General features: G+C 38.5%; 1 protein-coding gene across 3 annotated transcripts in view; it reads left to right on the plus strand.

The window, feature by feature from the left end:
* Nucleotides 1-22,814, plus strand: part of LOC117989006 (uncharacterized) — a 313,773-nt gene that overhangs the window by 615 nt on the left and 290,344 nt on the right. For 2 of the 3 annotated variants that reach the window (XM_069503572.1, XM_069503574.1), the window contains exon 2: nt 1,377-1,759. In XM_069503572.1, coding sequence (XP_069359673.1) covers nt 1,546-1,759 — 214 coding nt within the window. In that variant the 5' untranslated portion in view covers nt 1,377-1,545. The remainder of the gene's footprint in view (nt 1-1,376; nt 1,760-22,814) is intronic. The other variant, XM_069503573.1, reaches the window with a different exon arrangement.

Below are 22,814 nucleotides of genomic sequence, written 5' to 3' on the forward strand. Positions count from 1 at the left end.
ACCTCGAACTCAAACTCCAACTTGCGTGCACAGTAGGTCGGTTTCGTAAAATCTCGATTGTTCTGATTGGCTGAATTTGTGCGATTCTTGTTGCAACAATGCATTGTTGATTGTAGCCAATAGTGAGCGAGCATGAACCAATCAGAGGTGATTGCGATCGTTACATTGTAGCTGTCATTCTACCGCAATCGAGCAGCTGAAGCCTACATTCGTTCAGGACATGCTCAACTGTTTGCTTGCTGTCTGAGGAGCAGAAGTCATTCGGAAGAGAGCATTCGGGTCTGTCGCGGAGCAGATAGTTATAATAATTATAGTACCTATAGTTTCAATATTATCCTTGGCTTCTAAGTTAGGTTTGCCTCATAGACCGAACAGTAACCTTTACTCTACAAGCAGCCTGTTCCCCAAAACAATGGTAGGCGTGATCGGTTGCTGCAGCCTTTGAGTGATACATTACATTGAAAGCATACTCTTGTTTATGTTGCTCGCGAATGATTGATTACACAACTCTTAAAATCATATAGCTGTTCAATTGTCGGTATTAGCTATTATTTTGAGACAACTTTATTTGTTATATTGAATTTGAGTTTGATGTCTCGAGTTGGCATAAAAAAATCGAGAAGAATGGTTGATTAGTGCATATTATTATACTTAATACATACGACTCGCACTTAGCCGGTTTTTGTATTGAAAACCTCTCAATATATCAAATTTATTCTCGTATAAGACTTATTTTACGTTGGTGAAATCGGCCCTAAATAGAAAAAAGCGAAAGACAAAACGACTAGAAATGTAAATAATGCATAGATATAGAAATCTAAAGTTCATAGTCACGGACGCTGAGTGTCTTTATCATTTTGATTATATCTTATGAGTAATCTAGCTATTCAGTACAAATAGGCACTTGTATGATAAATTATAATCAATAGACTAGATATCGTAATTCTATGTAGTTGAGGGCCAACTAATTTGATATTATGATGATCTATTTTTTAACAGACTTCTTTAATAGAGCTATTATAGATTTCGTTTTGTTTTCATTAAAATCTGTTCTCACCAAGGTACATATATTAAGTTCAGTTATCTTCTCTATGTATAAAAATGAATCGCTGAATGTGTTGCTGATCGCAAATCTCGAGAACAGCTGAACCGATTTCGCTAATTCTTTTTTTATAATATTCCTTGAAGTACGAGGATGGTTCTCATGTTCAACCTCCCCCTCAATATTCTAAACTCCACCCGAGCGAAGCCGGGGTGGTTCAGCTAGTTAGAAATAAAACTTGCAGATGCTTGCTGACATTGTTAGTTATTGCAAGTTGTAATGATTAATTAATTTTAATTAGTAGCTAAAACCAAGCTTACCAATACCAACCAAGCGAGTATTCACACTGTACAGTGTACAGGCGACATGAAAGTGACTTAACTATAGCAAGTTTTTATTGCTAGTGAACACTTGGCAATAATTATGCTCACAAAACTTAATTATCAAAAATGCTTACAGGTCACTTTGAAATCAATTTTATAAAAAAATAGGTTCATATAATAATGTCTGAATCGACTTTAAAAATACAAGAACCGCATAGGAAAATGGCGTTAGATCGTGAGTCCGATAAGTGTTGTGATGAAGTGATGAAAGGTGATGATTTAGTGAAAAGTGAAGTGATGGTGAAGGAGGAGGGTGATGAAAGGATCACCAGCCACCGGGAGAACAGGCTGACAAGTATCATAGACCAGCTGCGATGCCAGAGCCAGCTGAAAGGTAAGATTAGCATAAATAACAATATTTTATGGATCTCTTCAATGAAACCTTTTAATTGATATCAAAGTCCTATAAAATTATATCCGGAGATGAATAAACATAATACTCAAAATGCCTTTCGTATACGTTGGTCCAATGCCAATGGGACTGGTCCGCCCTGGGCCTCGGGTCTTGCTAAGACTTATGGAGTGTACTTTAACTTTGCTCAGTTAAAACGAGACAGATTTATTTATGATACATATATCTATCTCGTTTTAACTCTGGCTGAGCAAAATCAAAGTACACTCTGTAGGTTTCAGCCTTTTTTCACATTTTCATTTATTTCAGCATTTCGAAGCCTCCAAAAAACTTTCAAAAATCCTCAGTAGCCAAATCACAAATTAGGCTGAAATACTAGTAGAGTGTAAAATCACAAATTAGGCTGAAATACTAGTAGAGTGTAAAATCACAAATTAGGCTGAAATAGAGTGTAAAAGCCAGTTTGTAGCTGAACGGATCGCTTTAGTAAAATTAATGAATATTTTCGAGCTTGTTTCGCTCGCGCTTACTCGTAGATTAAGTTATAACATTTTTGTTCAGTTCCAAACCTAGTTTTACAAAAGTTAATTCAGTATCTAATCTAGGTATCTGAATCACGGAATATCTTAATTGCTGATGTCTTGTAAGCTTTCTTCACGCCTGTTCGACGGCATCAAGGAAACGCAAACACACGGCGAATTTACCATAAGTTGGTAAGTATAGTGTTGGAAGACACCCACTGGGTGGACGGACGACATCAGGCAAGTTGCAGGGAGCCGCTGGATTCAGGCGGCGCAAGATCGTGGCGCGTGGAAGTCCATACAAGAGACAACCCTCACATCCCTACAACCAACAGTGGACGTCTATCAATTGTTGATGGTGATGACGAGGTAAGTATATAGTGATGACCAAAACGGAGGTATTCCCCGCTCGCATGTGAACGGGAGGCTTCACAACGGCACGCGTCAGTCTCGTGCGCAATTAGCGTTGGTCACAGCGCGGCTCAACAACAATAGCTTGATGCCAGATAGCGATATCAGATCGCGACGCTCCTCTCTGAATTACTTTGCTTAACCTTTGTCTATGTTTAATCTATGTAACAAAGTAGAGCGACAATGTTCACATACTTAGGAAGAGAAAACATTCTCCTGAAATAAAAAAATCGGTCAAGTGCGAATCAGACTTGCACACGAAGGGTTGACAGAAATACTCAATTTATTTTTCAATGTGATAAGATCCGACCAAGCCAAAAAATGAAAGAAATGATTCAACATGATCTCAAAATTATTAAAAAACATTCTTCACGTGAACTGTTTTTTAATAATTTTGAGATCATGTGAACTGTTTTCGGTATAGAGGGGCGGTGTTATAATCAATTGTTGGTTTATCCTTCAATCACGCCGCAACGAAAGAACAAATCGACATCATTTGTTGCATGGATACAGAGACCTGTGGAGTGAGATAGGCTACTTTTAAATGCGGAAAATCAAAGAGTTCCCACGGATTTTTTTTACCTAAATCCACTCGGATAAAGTTGCAAGCAGCCTCTAGTATTAAATACCAAAAGCTTTCTTTTTATCGTCTGTATACAGCTTTATAGTCACTCAAACAATATCTAGAATGTAGTGTGCAAAGTGCAAATCTCCCATTTATAAACGTAACCGATTTACATGTTAACCGCGATAATATCGTAAAGGTTGCGCCCGTTGTTCGCGTTCCGGTTCAAACTGTTTTTATAGCCCGCCCTACACTCGTCCGCGAATCACGGCCGCAAGTTTAATTTTTTGATTTAATTTAACCAGTTTCCTTAAATTTCTCTCACTATCTGAGTTCATCAATTCTATTTTAGTCCCAGTAAGTAGTTTAACTCTTAAAAGAATACAGACGAAGTTGAACCTACTGAGAAATAGTCTCACTAGTTTTTTTTTTTAATTCTTTATTTAGCCAAATTATAATTATACAATTTTACGCTTGACATTCTCAAACTCAGTTGAGTTTGTATGGATGTTGCACATTCCTCTTATAAAACTAAACTAAACTAGATAATAACTAAGTACAAATCAAAACTGATGAAATCTATAATATTGGTTTTTTTTTTTTTTTTTTTTTTTTTAATTTTTTTTTTTTTTTAATACAATAAAACTTAAAGCTAGCCTTATCTAATTACTATATAAATCATGACCGCGTGGAATGGTGCCAAGAATACTGGCTGCATTTCCGCGCTGGACAGCTAGGCTGATCCGCTGCGCAAAAAATGAGCCAGCCCTTCTGTCACCAGTTGAGGCTATTAATCGCGGTGAAATGTCTCGTAAAAAATTTTTAGCACTAAGACTCCATGGCCCCAGGGTCTCCACGGCAAACGGCACAAAAATGTAACTCTCTATAAGAGAGGCATACTTGCGCCGCTTGCCGTTTTCAGCTGTTTCTGCTGCGGCTCCCGGTCTTGATGCTGTCTTCCTGATATGACACGGGGCCAATGTGTCAACGCAAGTTGCGTCCCACATTAGCGCCCGTCCCCGTTCCCAGGGAACCAGCGTCAATCCATCAGGTCTCTTGCCATCATCCCGACTAATCCCTGCCGGCTCAATGAGCGCAGGAATATTTATGGTGGCAAGAGCTCTTTTAATTGTATCGTTAAGAGAGCCATGCCTAAACAGCCTACCGGAGCTCCTTTGGCAAGAGAGTCCGTGGATTCCAAATTTATCAACCTCTTTTCCACACGGACATCTGTGCTGATGGCACAGTGGTGTTCCCAATCTGAGACCTAGAGCCACACGAAAACTTTCGTTATCTAAAAGTGTGCCGAGATTTTTTGATGGCAAGGCATGCAGCCAATACCCAGATTCCTTTTCGGATAATGCTAGAAGCCTGGCACGATCTCTGTCACTTGTAAGATTTTGAACCAAATTCGTATGTGTCAGTTGAACCAATGGCAAATCCCAAAGTTTTTGTGTAGTACGTTCCTTCGGGATGTCGACATTGGGACATCTGACCTTCCAACTCTCTAGGGCCTCTGTGGCATAGGTCAATGATGAATTGGATTTGAGAATTTGAGAGCTAAGCTCTTTTATACTATGCACAGAGGACAGAAAAGCCGGAAGAGCTACACTGGAAATTTTCCTCACGCCGATGCCACCGTACTTGACCGGTAAAGTTGCTTGGTTCCAGGAGTGCTCATCAAAAGTTAAATTTAGAATTTGTTCTAGTGTACTTTTAAGGGTGGCATCCATGTTATCGAGTAGTCCATGAAATTTCCAAATTGGACTCGCGCGGAGAATGTAAATTAATTTAGGTACAAAAAGGCAATATTTTAGGATCGAAAATGCAATGTGAGAATTTAGAGTGCCCAATTTGTCGGTATTAGCCGAAAATGTTCTGACTTTTTGATCCAAGAGTGGTTGTATGGATTCATTATAAAGAGGAGCACCGAGAAGGCAAAGTGAACGTTAATATTGGTAGATAAAATGTAGGTCGGTAGGTAATTAGCGAAATGTAACTAAATGCTCGCGATTATTATGACTTCGCACCTCAAATGTTGAACTGGGAATGAGCGAAATTTTACTGTTTCTGTATGACGTCATCTACGGATTTTGCAGTAGTGAAATATTAGGTAATGCCTTTACCTGAAAGAGCGGCTTCAGATTAGTGTTTTTCGCGCGCTCGTTTTTAGTACGCGCGTATACGAACGTATTTTGTCGAACACACCTACACGTGCTCGTATTGTTGAAGCGTGAAATGTAGGGTGCATGTAAGCACATATGCCAAAACGAGCGTAAAATACACAAAAACAGTAGTCTGAAACCTCCCAAAGGCATAAAAGACTTCAATAGTTACGCTACTATAGAGAAATGAGAATGTGTCGTTACTCTAACGGCATTAAACTTAAAACTTTTCGCAGTCTAACTCGCAGTTCCTTTGTCGCAAACAACAAAACCGACAATCAACACGTCGCGGGATAGCATAGCCTAAGATAAAGTTATGTGTAATGATATAGCGAAATAAAAGATTTTCTTTCTTTCACATATTGGACTGCCGCAAAGCCACGAAACCTTATGTATCGCAGCGTTCGCGGCCCGAGTGTAGAGCGGGCTTATTAGGAAAAGATTTATGGTGTGTTAGTTGCTCCGTAATTATAAATGATGTTGCTCTAATTATTGGCTGTACTGCACAGTGTACGTTTCTGAACTTCATTGTTTTCTCGATATACCGATTAAAGATACATTTGTTAGCTTTTAATTAATGATGAATATTTATGTTCTATTTGTGTTCTTTGATCTTCCGTTTGCAATTTCACTCCTTTATTTTTTATTTTTTTTACCTTGCAGAGATTTCCATGAAGAACTAAACTTGAAATTTCATCTTTTTCATATTATTTTACATACCGTTTTTGTAGGAGAGTTAAGACGATTTGCAAGGTAGGTATATCGTTTGTCAAAATTTTAGTTGCTTTGCCTTTTATTAATTAATTAAGTAAGTACTAGACTACTAGATGATGGCCGAGACATTGGGTAGATTTAGGTTTTTAAAAATCTCGTGGAAACTCTTCGATTTTCCAGGTTAAAGCGGAGCCTATGTTTGTCTCCGGGATGCAAGTTATCTCCCGTGCCTTTCGCGAAAATCGGTAAAACTGATGGGCGTTATAAAATTCCGTGGGAACTGCTTGATTTTCCAGGATAAAGTAGCTTATGTCCGTCTCCAAGTCGCAAACTATATCTGTATCTTTCGTCAAAATCGGTTAAGCGCATGGCCTATGAAAAGCTAGCAGACAGACAGACACATTTTCGCATTTATAAGTACGAATAGGCAACTACCTAGGTTAAAAATGTTCAAAATTAACCTTATCACAAACTAACTCGCTTCTCTCTTAACAAGAATTTAAAACATCGATGATCTGAACTTCTTGCGCGGTTGTGCATGCACCTGCAATCTTAATTAACGAACGGGTCAGTAAAATACGCTGAAGCTTCGACAGGGTCCCGGAGTTACATGTTAATTCTTTCAACGTGAATGGTTAAGTCACAGTTGGATTGTCATTTTAATGAGTTCCGTAGACTTTGTAATAATGCTCAATGCCCGGGCACGCATCTCTAACTGATCGGAGCTAATGTGCGTTTTAAGAAATTAAAATATCACTCGCTTTAACGGTGAAGGGAAACATCGTGAGGAAACCTGCATGCCTGAGAGTTGTCCATAATGTTCTCATAGGTGTTTGAAGTCTACCAATCCGCACATGAGTTAAATGAATATCTACTGCTACCTCACTGTTCCTGTGAATTAAAAATTTGAATTCCTGTGAATTTAAAATTTGAATTTAAATTATTAGCACGCTTACATCCTAGACTGAATCGTTACTTACAAAGTTAGTGACAGATTCACTTGACGACTCAAAAGCACTTGTAAAAATTTATTTGATTTAAAAAAATTGTGTCTATCAACTGTATTCAAGTAACAAGCCACTAAGTAAACTTGTAGTTGTAGGTATCCCTAAATCACTTAATTATTTATGTAGGTTCTTTTTCTCAATCGTTCACTCTTGACAAAGTGGTCATGGCTATATGAATTCTTCTCTGCTGCTCGTGCGATCTCCTTCCAACGACTTCTGTTGGTGCATTATGTGCACTATTTATGTATGTACGGATCCCTAATATCTTTATCAATACCCCAATTAGCGGATAAAGCGGTCATTTAGCTAATGAATGTATAAATCCCCGACAGGAATGCTTCCGATGCGATAGTGTTTAATCAACGCGATTTATTCAGCAACGACTGAAATACGGCCAACATCTGTAGCCTAGGAGCTAGTGAGCTAAATAAGGCTTCGAAAATGCTACAAAGTAATGTCATCATCATGATCAACCCATCGGCTCACTACAGAGCACGGGTCTCCTCTGAGAGTGAGAAGGGTTTGGCCATAGTCTACCACGCTGGCCATGTGCGGATCGGTAGACTTCACATACCTTTGAGAACATTATGGAGAACTCTCAGGCATGCAGGTTTCCTCACGATGTTTTCCTTCACCGTTAAAGCAAGTGATATTTAATTACTTAAAACGCACATAACTCCAAATAGTTAGAGGTGTGTGCCCGGGGATCAAACCCCCGACCTCCGATTAGAAGGCGGACGTCCTAACTACTAGGCTATCACAGCTTTTGTGTCACAGCACACAAAGTAATGTGTCCAGCTATTACTACCCATATTATAAACGTGAAAGTGGCTGTGTCTGTTGGTTTATTGATTTATCCTTTAATCATGATCCAACGAAGCAACGGATGGACGTGGTTTTTTAAATGGATATAGTTAGGGAGACAATCTATAGGTTACTTTTGTTCCGAGAAATTAAAGACTACCCACGGGATTTTTATTCCACGCGGGAAAATGACACACTTAAGCTACTTTTTTCCCAGAAAATCATGTTTCTAAGGGCTATTTAAAAATCTAAATCCAGGTGGACGAAGTAAGTGGCATCAGCTAGTGACAAATAGTTTAGGAGCTAAATAATGTCTTACAAATACCTACGGAATAAAAGTGTCATCTTGTCACTTGCTAGTGCTACATGGCACATAGTTTAAGAGCACTTGCACTGAATGACGCCTCACAAATACGTTAATAAACGTGTCGGTTTGTGACTTGCTACATGTTGATTATTACCGGTTAATTTATTTATCTTAAATATATAAAAGGAAAAGGTGACTGACTGATCTATCAACGCACAGCTTAAACTACTGGACGGATCGGGCTGAAATTTGGCATGCAGATAGCTATTATGGCGTAGGCATCCGCTAAAAAGGATTTTTGAAAATTCAACCCCTAAGGGGGTGAAATAGGGGTTTGAAGTTTGTGTACTTAGTACACTCGGACGAAGTCACGAGCATACGGTAGTGTAGGTACTATAAGAAAGAACACTCATCATTTAAATGTAACGATTTCTATGTTGTAGCCATTGACTTATATATTACTTCGTATGGACAGGGCTATTGAACAAACAAAATGGCACCGATTCAGTGGTGCTTTAGCACCAATGTAACCTCAGTAACGTCTAGATTTAAAACTGGTCGTTGTAGCCTACGGTTAAAGCACAGCCTGTAGGTACTGTAGGTATAGTCAGACCAGAATCTCATGGCAAATAGGCATAGGCAATTATTTTTCGGCATATACTATTTAAAAAAAAACAAATAATTTTCACTATGACACTGAGTAACAATATTCACCAAAGAGTACTATATTATGTATACATAGGATATTACCAGAGTGCAGTTGCTAACTTTGGAATTTCATCTCCGTATTTTTCATGAGATTCTGGTCAAGACTGTCTTGTCATTTCGAACAAAAAATTTTTTTCCCTTACAACTTGATGTCCAGTGGACATTTGGCACACTAACTTTAAAGCTTCTTAGAAGTTAGAACACATTTTTTGTTAAGAATAGCCGTTACACCCAGTTAATTTAATGTTTAGTTACATGACATCTAATTCAAGAGTTTACGCAGTGAATATTCACCAAAATTTTTTAACAATTTATTTTATGGTTTTTCTAAAGCTTGAATATTAGAAAATAAATTGTACACAGATCAACTTTGCTTTTATAAAAAAATATTGATGATGAGAAAATAAAATTCTTACCATGCAATGTTCGAATGAAATAATTATTTTGCGAATATAATACAAAATGCGTCTCTTTGTAATATCCAACAGTAGGTAAGTAAAGTATAGGTAGGTAGGTACCTAGGTTTTTTTTATCTACTATCAAGAAAAATAGACTCTTGTAAAAGTTGCATTTCTAAAAATAGTTTTGAAATAGGTATAGTTTATAGACCATAATAGAGTAAAGGGTAAAATAAGTCAGTGTCTAAACCCGACTTCCGACAAGATAGTGCTTAATCAACGCCTAGGATTTATACGACCACGGCTGAAATACGGCTACGTTAGTTAACCTTGATTTGTCCATTCGTGACTTTAATATTTAGAGTTGATATAAAGCCTAGTAAGCTATTTTAGGCCTTTACTAAACGAAATTTTACAGTTTAATTTGAAAAAATATTCAGGGTACAGAAGTCAAGTTGTTATGAATAAAAAAAAAATAGATATGAAAATTCGAATATTAAACACAAGTGGTGGTAACCTTTTTTTGGATATGGTCCAGACCAGACTTTGTTTATTTTATTCCTTTACTAGGGTCACTCAAACTCAGCCATTCAGTTTACAGCACTCTTTTAGCCAACATGTAATTTTATGTATTTTAGTTTCAAATTAATGTTGTTTTTTTTTCTTTTAATTTAGATATAAAGAAATATTTCTTTGTAAACCTATTAAATAAAATTTTATTTAACTGTTTTAAACTGCCGCTTTCAAAACTGTTTGATTCTTTAATTATTATTACAATTAATGCTCCTTTTATAATTGTACGACTAGGTAAGTATATGCAGTTCCATGCCTGGTGCGTGGTGGTTGAAACGAAATCCAAATCGCAGAATTTCGTGCGCCGAAATCCTAAAGCCTTGAGGATCTTCTCTTATTTTAATAATACTCTTTATTTTGTAAAGCAAACATATTATATACCAAAGATTACAGATATATGTATAAAGAAAAGAAGAAGGAAGTAAAATATAGAAAGCGGCCGATCTCTGCTAGCCAACCTTAGTTTTTGTAATTTTTTTTAAAAATAATATTACCCGTGTTTTCTAATATTATCCCCCTTTTCCGTCCAACTGAGCGTAAAGCTTGTGCTATGAGTAGGTACGACTTTAGTGCAACGGAAAATTAAATCACATAAGATTAAAATCTTGTGTGGTTTAATTTTCACATACGGTTTATGAAGGCAGTAGGCACACAATGTAAACTCGCGGCGTTCACTCATAAAAATGCGTTTTATTCGCACTAGCACAGAAAATTCAATCATGTTCCAACACAGTAAAAGCTTTTTGTGTTCTCAATACAAATGTTGTTAATGTCTATCGGCGCGCAGTGAGGGATATAGAGAGCAAGCGCAGTGATCTATAGATCTCGGAACATGGAGCGATCTACGAGGTGTAATGGCTGCAAAGAATAGTCAAACAGGCAGATAGGTATTATAAAAAGGCGTTGAGTATTGCCTTAGGGCAGTCGAGCTAAGATAAAAGACAAGTTTACACGAAAGAAAGAGAGGCATTTATTTAATTTTGCCATTTATTTAAACGTCTGCTAAGTGATTTTTCTGTAACCTTGAAGATACTACTTATTCCGTATTCTGTGGTTTAACCGACTACTGAGTCCCCTGTTAGAAATAGACTGATTCAGGCCATAGTCCCCCACGCTGGCCAAGTTTAGATAGACAATCTTCACACCTTTGTGAATATTATATAGAACTTTCAGGCATGCAGCTTTCCTCACCATGTTTTCCTTCACCATTACAGCAAGAGATATCTAATTGCTTATGGTATCGTAATACCTATATCTGTTCTGTTCTTGATGTTATCATCATGTTATCATGGACATTAGTAGGGACTTCATATGACCAATAATTTCAACAGGTATTTACTCCAGGGTTCTTCAAATGAAGAGCGTTATAATTCTCTTGAAAGGTGAGGTCATGAGCGTTAAAGGACGAATGACGCTAACCTTATCTGTGGTAAGTCATTTATTGTTACAGTTCAAGATAACTTATCGTAACTTCAACGACCTCTGATATTTACACACACTAAGGTATTTAGCACGAAAACCACCGGTTTTGTCAAATAGGGAATATTGGTAAGGCTCCAGTTAAGTGTAGGCAATAGGGATAAGTTCTCCCTGAGATCTATCTAGTCTAGGAAATTGGTATTAATGCTATGCGATTCAAGTATCTCTAAGATATTGTGTGAAGTCTTCCAATCCGTCCTAGGCCAGCGTGGTGAACTATGGCCAAACCCTTTCTCATACTGAGAGGAGACCCGTGCGCTGTAGTGAGCCGGCTATGGGTTGATCATGATGATTCAAGTCTACATATTTAGTAACTACTAACTAGCTTATGCTGGCGACTTTACACGTGGACTACGAAAATTCGAACCCCTATTTTACCCCCTTAGGGATTGAATTTGCAAAAATCCTTTCTTAGCGGTTGCCCACGTCATAATAGCTATTTGCATGCCAAAAAGTCAGATCCGTCTAGGAGTTTGAGCTGTGCGTTGATAGATTAGTCAGTCATTCAGTCAGTTTTTTCTTCTATATAAGGAAAATATAATACGTATATATATAGACTATCTGACTTTCATCCCCTATTTAAGCCTCGTAGGGGTACAATTTCCAAATCCTTCCAAAAAATTACTTCTGAGTGGATGTTGCGAATTTGACTCGCTGCTTGCCAAAGCAATGCGTGGGACTGCAATAGGTTTTTTATTCAGATACAAGCACAGACCACTAAGAATTGTCTGTGGATACAACTACTCTTGACTGCAATCTCACCTAATGGTAAGTGATGATGCAGTCTAACATGGAAGCGGACTAAGATGTAAGGGATATGGTAGGTTTAATTAAATCCATACTACTTTGGTTTCTACACGGCATAGTACATACTACGAGTTTCAGCAATGAAATGAATGACCGATAAAAAAAGATAAGCCAGTTATTGCGAACCAAAGTTTTTCTAGCGAATCAGATAATATGTACCTCATCATCATGATCAACCCATCACCGGCTCACTACAGAGCGCGGGTCTCCTCTCAGAGTGAGAAGGGTTTTGGCCCTACATGGTGTAAATAATTGGAAACTTGAAAACAAAAAAATAACTAAGAAAGTAATATTAAAAGTTATACAAGGCGTCGCAGCTTCGGATGGCTTCTGATTGATTTGATAAACACTTTGCCTTTGAATAATACGAGGTGCGTCAATATCGCTAGAGGAGACCAATTTGTTAAATAATAATTAATGTGTACATGGGCATATAAGGCGGAGGGAAGAAACCCATGTCACTAGAAGAATGTTAAATTATATGCATGTGGAAGGAAAAAAGAGGAGATGACGACCAAAGAAAAGGTGAATATATCCACGCGTGAAAGAGAATATGCGTGTAAAATGGGTGGATAATGCGTTGACGGATGACAGAAGTGAGTGGAAGAAAAATGTTGTGCCGACCCTACGTAACGTGGGATAAGGTACGGAAGAAGAAGAAGAAGACATTCTAGTTTAGTAAGAGGTAGGCAGTCTACACGAGATTGTTACTCTATGGCAGAGGTCGCGTGCGCAAACGCCGTTAGCGCGCGCTGGATATTTATAATGATCGATATTCCGCTCATTTCTACCGGGCCCGCTCCGGTTACTGGGGTCATTTTACTTTAAAGGCTATTACGGTGGTAAATTAATTTAGATTAAGTAAAAAGTTAAGCTACTTGTATTTGAGTTTCGTAATGGGTATCCTGCTGCAGGTTGATCGCGAAAATTGTGATTATTACATTGTTATAATCTCAATAATTATTGTTGTGATTGGCTGAATTTATGGTATAGTTGCTGTGACAGTACGTTTTAGCTAATAGCGAAAAGTATCAGATCTCAGGTGATTGCAGAGCCTGATTACGAAAAAGCTGCACCAATCACTGCTACAACCTCAGTCGTTGTGATTGCACGAATTTTTGGTATTCTTGCTGCGACTAGCCAATAGCGAAAGGTATCAGCCAATTCCAGGTGATTGCGATCGTCACACTATAACTGTAGCTGTCGATTTACAGTTGTCAACCCGCTATTCGATTGCGAAAAATCTACCTCAAATATCGCTACAATCTCAATTGCTGTAATTGGTTCAATTTATGGTATTCTTGTTGCAACAATTCATTGTAGCCAATAGTTAAAGAGTCTCAGTAAATCGGAGTTAATTGGGATCATCGAACACACTGTAGTTTTCATACTACAGGCGCGAGCGGTACACTGCTCTGGGACACATTTGAGAATAATACAAGAGATATTCTACTCCTAAAATAAATCCTGCGGCTTGACATAATACAGGTTTTAGGTATTAGGTACCTACTAGAGAATACTGCTCTAGATTATAATAAATTCTATCCCTAAGTATTTATTGTACACAAAGTTTGCATGTATCTGGTAGGTAGGCGAGGTAAAAGCATGACCGCGGCACAATTAGCCATATCGCCTGGATCTGATAAGCGGGTGAAATGGTATCACCGCGGACAATAGAGGCCTTCTGAGTTATCTGCACTTTGTTTATTGTTGAGTTTGTCGGCGCAAAATACTGCGCCGGCGGCGTTGCTTTTTGTGTAATTAAATACTAATTCCTTGAAGATCTTGAAATCCTGAAGACCGTAAAAGTACGGAAATTCGAGTACTTTGGCCAGATTATGAGAAACAGCAAACACGACCTATGTCAGCTCATAATTTAGGGGAAAATAGCTAGTAGAAGACCACCTGGCCGAAAAAGAACATCGTGACTAAAGAATTCACGCCAATTCTACGGAAAGAGTACCCGATCTATACTCCGTGCAGCAGCGTCCAAAATGCAGATAGCCCTAATAGCTTCCAATATCCGAAACGATACGGCACTACAAGAAGAAGAAAAAGAAGAATAGCTGTAAGTAATTTTGCAAGTGGTAATAAGTCAGATTAAAAAAAGAAGCAGTCATACACCGATCTGCGATGTAATCCGCGCGGCAGGAATTAGAGAAAATCGGAAGAACATTATAGCAAGAATTGTATTAAAGGGGTGCCACGATCCTCAACTTGACGCAGGAAGAAGAATCGCCTAGTGGATACTTAAGACATCGGCTTCCTATTCGGGGGTTAGAACTCAAGCATATCCGACTTTTCGGAAGTTATGTGCGTTTTAAGAAATTTTAACGGTAAAGGAAAACATCGTGAGGAAACCTGCTGCATGCCTGAGAGGTTCTCAAAGGTGTGTGGAGTCTGCTAATCCGCACTTGGCGGACTATGTTGCTAACCGTTCTTATTGTGAGAAGGATAGTGGGTCGCCGGATGAGTTGAGGATAATCAATAGCATAGTGGTTAAGACATCGGCCTTCTATTCGGGGGGTCGCAGGCTACCTAGTTCGGTCTCGGACACTTCTAATTTTTCAAAACATTACTTTTTTTTGAAAGAATATAAGCCATGTTAAATGACTTATATTCCCCTTTCCTCTCCAATTAAGCGTCAGGCTTCTGCTAGGAGTAGGTACGACAATAGTGCAACGGGCGGGGTTTGAACCGTCGACCTTTCGGTTTTCAGTCCACTCCTTTACCGGTTTAGCTATTGAGGCTCTAAACTTGCTTCTTTCAACGTGAATGGTTAAGTCACAGTTGGATTGTCATTTAATGAGTTCCGTAGACTTTGTAATAACGCTCAATGCCCGGGCACGCATCTCTAACTGATCGGAGCTAATGTGCATTTTAAGAAATTAAAATATTACTCGCTTTAACGGTGAAGGAAAACATCGTGAGAATTCCTGAGAGTTCTCTATAATGTTCTCAAAGGTATCTATCTATCTGAAGTCTGCCAATCCGCACTTTAGAGGAAAATGTAATATTATGCTCGTGCTCAACTGTTTTAATTGTTGCAATTATTTCTGTAACATCAATAATTACATCCAATGTAAGACTTATTAGGTACTTTCGCAATTTATTATCGCTCCGTAATTAGAGTTTACGCACATTTTTACTTAATAAAACAGATCTATAATTAAGATGAAGTGATTGCTTTGTTAGCGGTAGTTGTGCGTATTGCTCTGGCGCACGCTTGGATGGTGTACCGCATGACCGTTCATGTGCATCTCGAGTTTTTGCCAATAGATCGCCCCCTTGCGCACTACGGACCTTAGAGACTACAGTATCATCATCATCAACTGATAGACGTCCATTGCTGGACACAGTACAGTACAGGCAGTCTGACTACAGTGTACCTACTGTAAAATATTACAATGAAAAAACGGCGATAGCCTAGTGGTCAAAGCTCCGATCTCCTATTACAGTTGGATCCAGGGAATAGGTACCTACATCCTAACTTTTTAACGTTTGACGTTAAAGGAAAAACGTCGTGAGGAAACCTGCATGCGAGTTCTCCTTAATGTTTTAAGGGACCAGTCAGCTATCCAGTTACAGACATGGATCAACATTGCTATCTATTGATATGCGTTGTCACGTTGTTGTGAACCTTGTAAGAGTAATTGGGTATTTGACTCCAATTTTTTTTATTACTTTATTATAAACTAGGATAAAAAAATGACGCAAACTGAAAAAAAACTAATTAAATCGATCAAATAATAAAAAAGTTATAAGCATTATAATATTTCTGATTAGACAGAGATAGCAATATAGAATTATGACGTCATTTTGACAAATGCCATAGTAGCTTCGTGCGGTTTCATACAAATTTTTCGTTTTGCGAGAAAGGGATAGAAGACCCTCCCACTCCAAAATTAAAATGCCTGTAACTTTGTAAATCTTTGTTGGATTTTAATATTTTTTTCAGCGTACGTCATAATTTTCATCCTAGTTTATAATAATAATATCTATTTATCGAATTTAAAAGTAGTAAAATACCCAATTCATGATTAATATTTATTAATTTACCGCAGTGCGTGGAGGTGGTCTATTAGTAATAATTAATTACCTCGGGATGTGAGTACAGAGCGCGGGTCACATTTGCCGGGGAATGAGACCGTGGCGTGACCGCGCACTGTTGCGAAGCGCGAGCCATCCTTGCTAAATTGTACCTCAAAAGACGAATTAAAGATAAGAAAAAATAATAAGCTTAGTTAGCTCGTTTATCTAGTAAGTAAATATGTTTATTTTTTAAAACCTGTCACTAGTATATTTTTATTTTTATTCTAATAAATTTTTACCAGTAAGTACCTAAGTACTTTTGAATCGTCATAATTTAATATGCATACCACATTGGTTAGCAATGCCTTTTCTAGCAAAAAAACCAGAACGAATCTCGGCGGTTGATCTTTTCAAAGATTCGACCCGTATACCTATACTACGCTATTTTTTATCCTAGAAAATCAAAGACTTTCCACGCGATTCAAAAAAACACGTGGACGTCCATCGTCTAGTAGCAACTTAATACTAAAATATTTATCCTTGCACTTCTCCCAATATTATCTTTCATAATTTTTTAACATTCTCGCATAAACTAAGTACTAAAGGAAAAGCTCGTGCGATAAAAAGTCACAACCCATCATCAATACTTTATTTATATTTTTTATACTTATAATAAAACTGTAACAGGTCAAATTCTGTACATTGAAGATATTTTGAAAATTTTTTTTCGAGGGCACTCTATAATCGATACTGAACCCAAAACTGTAATTTTTTTCATTTTTGTCTGTCTGTCTGTCTATCTGTCTGTATCACGGCCGCGCATCACGCTGAAACTACTGAATGGATTCCAATGAAACTTGGTACGATTTGAGGTCATACTATGAGGAAGAATATAGGATACTTTTTATCCCGAAATTCAGCATGGTTCCTGTAGGAGAGGGGACGAAAGTTAAAATGTATACTGAGTTGTAATTCATTAACGCGTAGTCCGATTTCATTCATTCTTTTTTTTGTTAGAAAGGGGATATTTTAAAGATTGTTCCGTAAATATTTCAAGGTCATCGGTTTTTAACCGACTGTCAAAAAGGAGGTGGTTCTTTTTTCTACATCGATTTTTTTCGAGGTTTCTGGACCGATTTGCAAATGTTTTTTTTAAATCAACAAAAAAAGTTTACGTCGTGGTCACATAAAAAATTCTGGATTCAACTCCTTAATCCTGATGCTGCAGGGTTACTGCCCGCCTGGGTTATCAAGATTCAGGAAGTGTTCATAGTGAATTCATATTGTAGGTACCAAGCAACGACAACAATCCCGAAAAATCAAAGAGTTCCCGCGGGATTTTAAAAAACGTAAATCCACGCGGACGAAGTCGCAGGAATCAGCTAGTTATAAATAAAATAGAGTCGAGTTATGATGACCAGCAACAGCTATAATCGGCAGCGTATAAAACAAAAATTGCCTCGCATTCCGGAGACAATGCGGGTGTCATCGTGGACACACTTCGGCTACCGGTCGGCAAGCGGCTCATATTTTACCCGACAGTCTTCATTGCCTCCGCAATCCACTTACTAGTGCTGTGCGCTTGTCGATACTTGATATCGATAAAATTGTTCATATAGAAATAATCGTTATAAAAAATTAAAATACTTCACATTCCGGAGACAATGTGGGTTTGTTTCATCGCGGACACAATTCGGCTACCGGTCGGCACGCGGCTCATATTCTACCCGACAGTCTTCATTGCCTCTGCAATATATTTACTAGTGATGTGCTTTTGTCTATACTCGATATCGATGAATTAGTTCATACACAAATAGGTTGTATAAGAGTGTGGTGTATAAAGTTATATTGCGTGGGTGGATGTCATCATGCATGCACTTTGGCTTCCGGTCGACAGTCGACAAGTGGTTCATATTTTATCTACAGTCGTCACTGACTTAGATATCCACTTCATTGTACTGTCATTCGATTGTTGATAGTTTGTAGGTATCGATAAAAATAGACATAGAATAATACATAAGACGTAACAATTATTATTTTCGTCTGGTGACTTATGATTAATTGTCATTTTAACGTTTTCTCTAGTGTCACTTTGAGGTTTTTGGGTGAGGAGAGAAAAATAAGTTTTTACAAAAAAAAGGGCAGACGTTTTTCAATTGTAGGCTGCAGCGCAATGCGAGATAAATTGCACTTTATTGCGTCGTGACACGTCGCTATTTATTTAAACGCCTTTGCAGTGTGAGCCTTCTGTACCTGTAAGGTACTATTAACTATTTTTGTTTTAAATCAACATTATTTTATCAGACTCATCGATAAAACTAAACGACCTGTTCAGTTGCTCACTGGGCGAGTTCATAAGGGCCATAACGTGTTTGTTAAGTTTTGTATAAAGTAAGTGATTTAAGTTTAAGTAAGTTAGCTGTATATAGTAAAGTAAGTGTAAATAATTTAAGTTAACTTAGCTATCGCATTAGATTAGCCTGTGATGATAGTTTTAAGTTGTCTAATAAAAAATACATCCTTAGAAGAGGCGTGCGCGGGTTGCTTTCATTAATCTTTGATTTATACATTATATTTGTACAGAAAGAAATGTGAATGCAGTTTGCAATGCAATGGCAGTTTGAGAACACAAAAATTCTTACTCAAGATCATACTTATCGATAAAATTAAACTACATCCCTAGACCGCGAGTGAAAGAGGCGTGCGCGGGTTGCTCTCATTAATCTTTCATTTCTACGTTATATTATTAGAGGAACGGGTTTGCACGGATGCTGCGGGCCGAGAGAGAGGGGCGCGGGGGGACGTGAACCCGATTGAACCCTCAGTAGCACCTGCCGCGTCCGGCCTCTGCCGTGTAACGATTTACTTCTATCCTATGTAACAACCGAGCCTACCTTAATAAGCCTATGTTACTTTACTTTATACCTGACTTTGTTAATGCGACTTTCTTGTTGGTGCGTGTACATTGTAACCTATTTTATTATTTAAATGTATACGGCTTCTATTTTGAGTACAGATTAGAGTAGTGTTAGATTTTGATTTCACTTGCACATAAATCTACCTTCTAATTGTCTAGGTATTTATCGATTCAGATATTTTGATAGAAAGTACCTAGGTTTCCTACTAAATGCCCAAACACTAAAATACCTAATGTTGTCAAGAAATAATTAAGTATGTCGCTTTTGATAAACGGGCTTAAAACTCAAATCATTGATTTATTCAGATTGGGTATTATTGTATAGGTACACTTTCTGATTGTTACTTGCTGAATTTACAATACAATGATGTAGTGGTGATAATTAAACTAAAGCTACGAGGGTTCCAAATGCGCCCAGGTCTGAGAAGAGCCCACAACAAACTCAGCCGGGTATTCTTTTTCATCATCACCACTTTACAAAATCACTTATACTTATTAGAACTATCAAAGCTGTTTTGCAACTCATTTCCAAACTTTCTAATTATATTGTATTTAAAATCCTTCACATTGTAATAGGCTTTAAATAAAACAGAAACGAAGATAAGTGTAATAATTAATGTTTTGTAGGTGCCTTCATGTCGCAAATAATGTAACCCAGCCCAATTTTTTTATTATTATTAATTGAATTATTACTTGTATTTAAATTAGTAACTTAGCGGATACGGAATAATAAATTAAATACGGAATAAAAATAGCACTGCTGGCTATGAATTGAAAAAAAATACAATTATATAGCAGGGCTGTCGTGTTTTTAATTATTTTAATTACGAGGAGGTTACCCAGCGGCGCTCCTGCTCGTCGCCTAGCGACTGGGTCACGGGAACATCAAATCAATCAACCACGACCCACGCACCGAGAAAGTGCGTGCGCCTCCCGACCCGGGGACCCAATTGGCGACAACTGCAGACGCCGCGCACTTCGCCCGCGTCCCATCCTCCGCTTCGTCCACTGTGCCCTCTGCTAGTCAGAAGGATACGCGGAGAAACCTCCCCCTCTGCCAGGTCATTAGCCATAACCAACAATATCACCGAAGAGAGATTATTTGTCATGTTACTAGTGCTACTACGTATAAGTTAAGGCTTTAAAACGGTAAACTGAAAGTAACCATAGATTAGCTAATTTTAATTACAGTCCAACAATACAGAAACAGTCTTACTAGTAACTACACTGTATAGGAACGGAATTGTAAAGCAAATATATAACAATTGTAAATCATCGGCACTAATGCTATCGGCATGATTTACGCTGTTGCACTGTTTTAGCTGCGGGCTGCACGGTGCTGACCGCTGGTCATTATAATCAACTGTTTTATGTGTAGGCTAGCCATCAATCATGTAAAGCGAAGATTTTCTCAACCCTAAGCGTCACTGTTCAAGTATGATACTATATTTATCAAAGTTTTTGCTACTTCAGCTTTGTTAATCAGTCAATTAACAAAAAACTTTGGAGGAAGTCGTGGTGAATAGTGTAAAGCAAATATGTAACAATTGTAAATCATCGGCACTAATGCTATCGGCATGACTTACGTACGCTCTGGCACTGTTTTAGCTGCGGGCGGCACGGTGTTGACCGCTGGTCATTATAATCAACTGTTTTATGTGTAGGCTCACCATGTTCCACTCAAAGCGAGGAGTTTTCTGAGCCCGGGGTAAGACGCACAAGAGGCGTCGATCGCGACTAGATTACGGCGCAGCGCTGGTGCAGCATAATAGTTATTAGAAAAAGTCAAAGTCAAATCATTTATTCAAAATGTATATGATGATAAGTAGTGAAGGAATCTCCCAATAGTCCTAGTCGCATGGTGTCAGTACACGCAAGTGTTGAATCGTCCACCAATTACCGGTGTGAGGTGCTCGATAATTGAATGCATGGTTTACGGCGGCTGCTCGCTGGAGCGACGGAAACCGATGAGGATACTGCACTTATGATGTAGAAGTAGTGAAGGAATCTCCCAATAGTCCTAGTCGCATGGTGTCAGTACACGCAAGTGTTGAATCGTCCACCAATTACCGGTGTGAGGTGCTCGATAATTGAATGCATGGTTTACGGCGGCTGCTCGCTGGAGCGACGGAAACCGATGAGGATACTGCACTTATGATGTAGAAGTAGTGAAGGAATCTCCCAATAGTCCTAGTCGCATGGTGTCAGTACACGCAAGTGTTGAATCGTCCACCAATTACCGGTGTGAGGTGCTCGATATAATTGAATGCATGGTTTACGGCGGCTGCTCGCCAGAGCGACGGCAACCGACGAGGATACTGCACTTATGATGTAGTATTATACGCTCGCTGTTGCATCCATTGTTTTCATAGCCGTACTATTATATTTTATGTATGGAATGCCTTGTAAAATCTTTCTATCAGTACCCTTATTATAAATGCGAAAGTGTGTTTGTTTATTGGTTTGTTGGTTTGTTAGTTTGTTGGATTGTCCTTCAATCACGTCGCAACGGTGCAACGGATTGGCGTGATTTTATGCATGGGTATAGATAAAGACCCGGAGAATGACATAGGCTACTTTTTATCCCGGAAAATCAAAGAGTTCCCACGGGATTTTCAAAAAACTATTTCCACGCGAACGAAGTCGCGCCTATGTCCTTCCCCGGGATGCAAGCTATCTCTGTACCAAAGTTCATCAAAATCGGTTGAAGGGATGGGCCCTGAAAAGCTAGCAGACAGACAGGCAGACAGACAGACAGACGGGCAGACAGACAGACAGACACACTTTCGCATTTATAATATTAAGAATGGATAGTATGGATTTAAGATAAGTACCTACTTTGAAAACAAAGCTCACGTCCCGTTACCAGAGCGGTTACGTGCTCACGCAATAAACTGATACAATTAAATACAAAATAAGCTTTCATCGTAATATTATAAAGAATAAAAAGCATTATGAAGCCAATCGTAAAACCAAGCAAGCATTACCAGCACGCGCCAACCGTGCGGTGTGAAAAACTACGTAATGGTTAATTTAACGTTTCGCAAACATAGTTTAAAAAAATCTACATAGAGTTCCTATATCTGGGGTTACAAAAATCCTTCTCTATGCTTCGTGATCCTTGAGACGGCCTTTGGAGTCGAGCGTCTGCGAACACAGTGAAAAACCTTTATAAAGGGTTTCTAGGAATGATTGGGGTTAAAATACCCTTTCTATCCTTTTTGATCCTTGAAGTGGACTTTTGAGTCGAGCGTCTGCGAACACAGTGAAAACACCTTTACATAGAGTTCCTACTTGGGGTTAAAAATACCCTCTCTATGTTACGTGATCCTTGAGGTGGGTTTTTGAGCCGAGCTCTGTGAACGTGGTGAAAAATCTCTACGTAGAGTTCCTACTTGGGGTAAAAAATACCTTAAGGCAAATGTAGGGACGTCATTCGAGTGCCAGGCGTCAGGGACGCTGCGCTCGGCTATAAACTCTATCTTGAGGATTGCGGAGCATAGAGAGGGTATTTTTAACCCCAAGTAGGAAGTTTATGTAGAGATTTTTTAACCATGTTCGCAGACGCTCGACTCGAAAATCCACCTTTGTTCTTCAAAGTCGTGGCCCCGTGCATTATTAATGTTAAT

Source organism: Maniola hyperantus, chromosome 15 (genome assembly GCF_902806685.2).
Source record: "Maniola hyperantus chromosome 15, iAphHyp1.2, whole genome shotgun sequence".
NCBI lineage: Eukaryota > Metazoa > Arthropoda > Insecta > Lepidoptera > Nymphalidae > Maniola > Maniola hyperantus.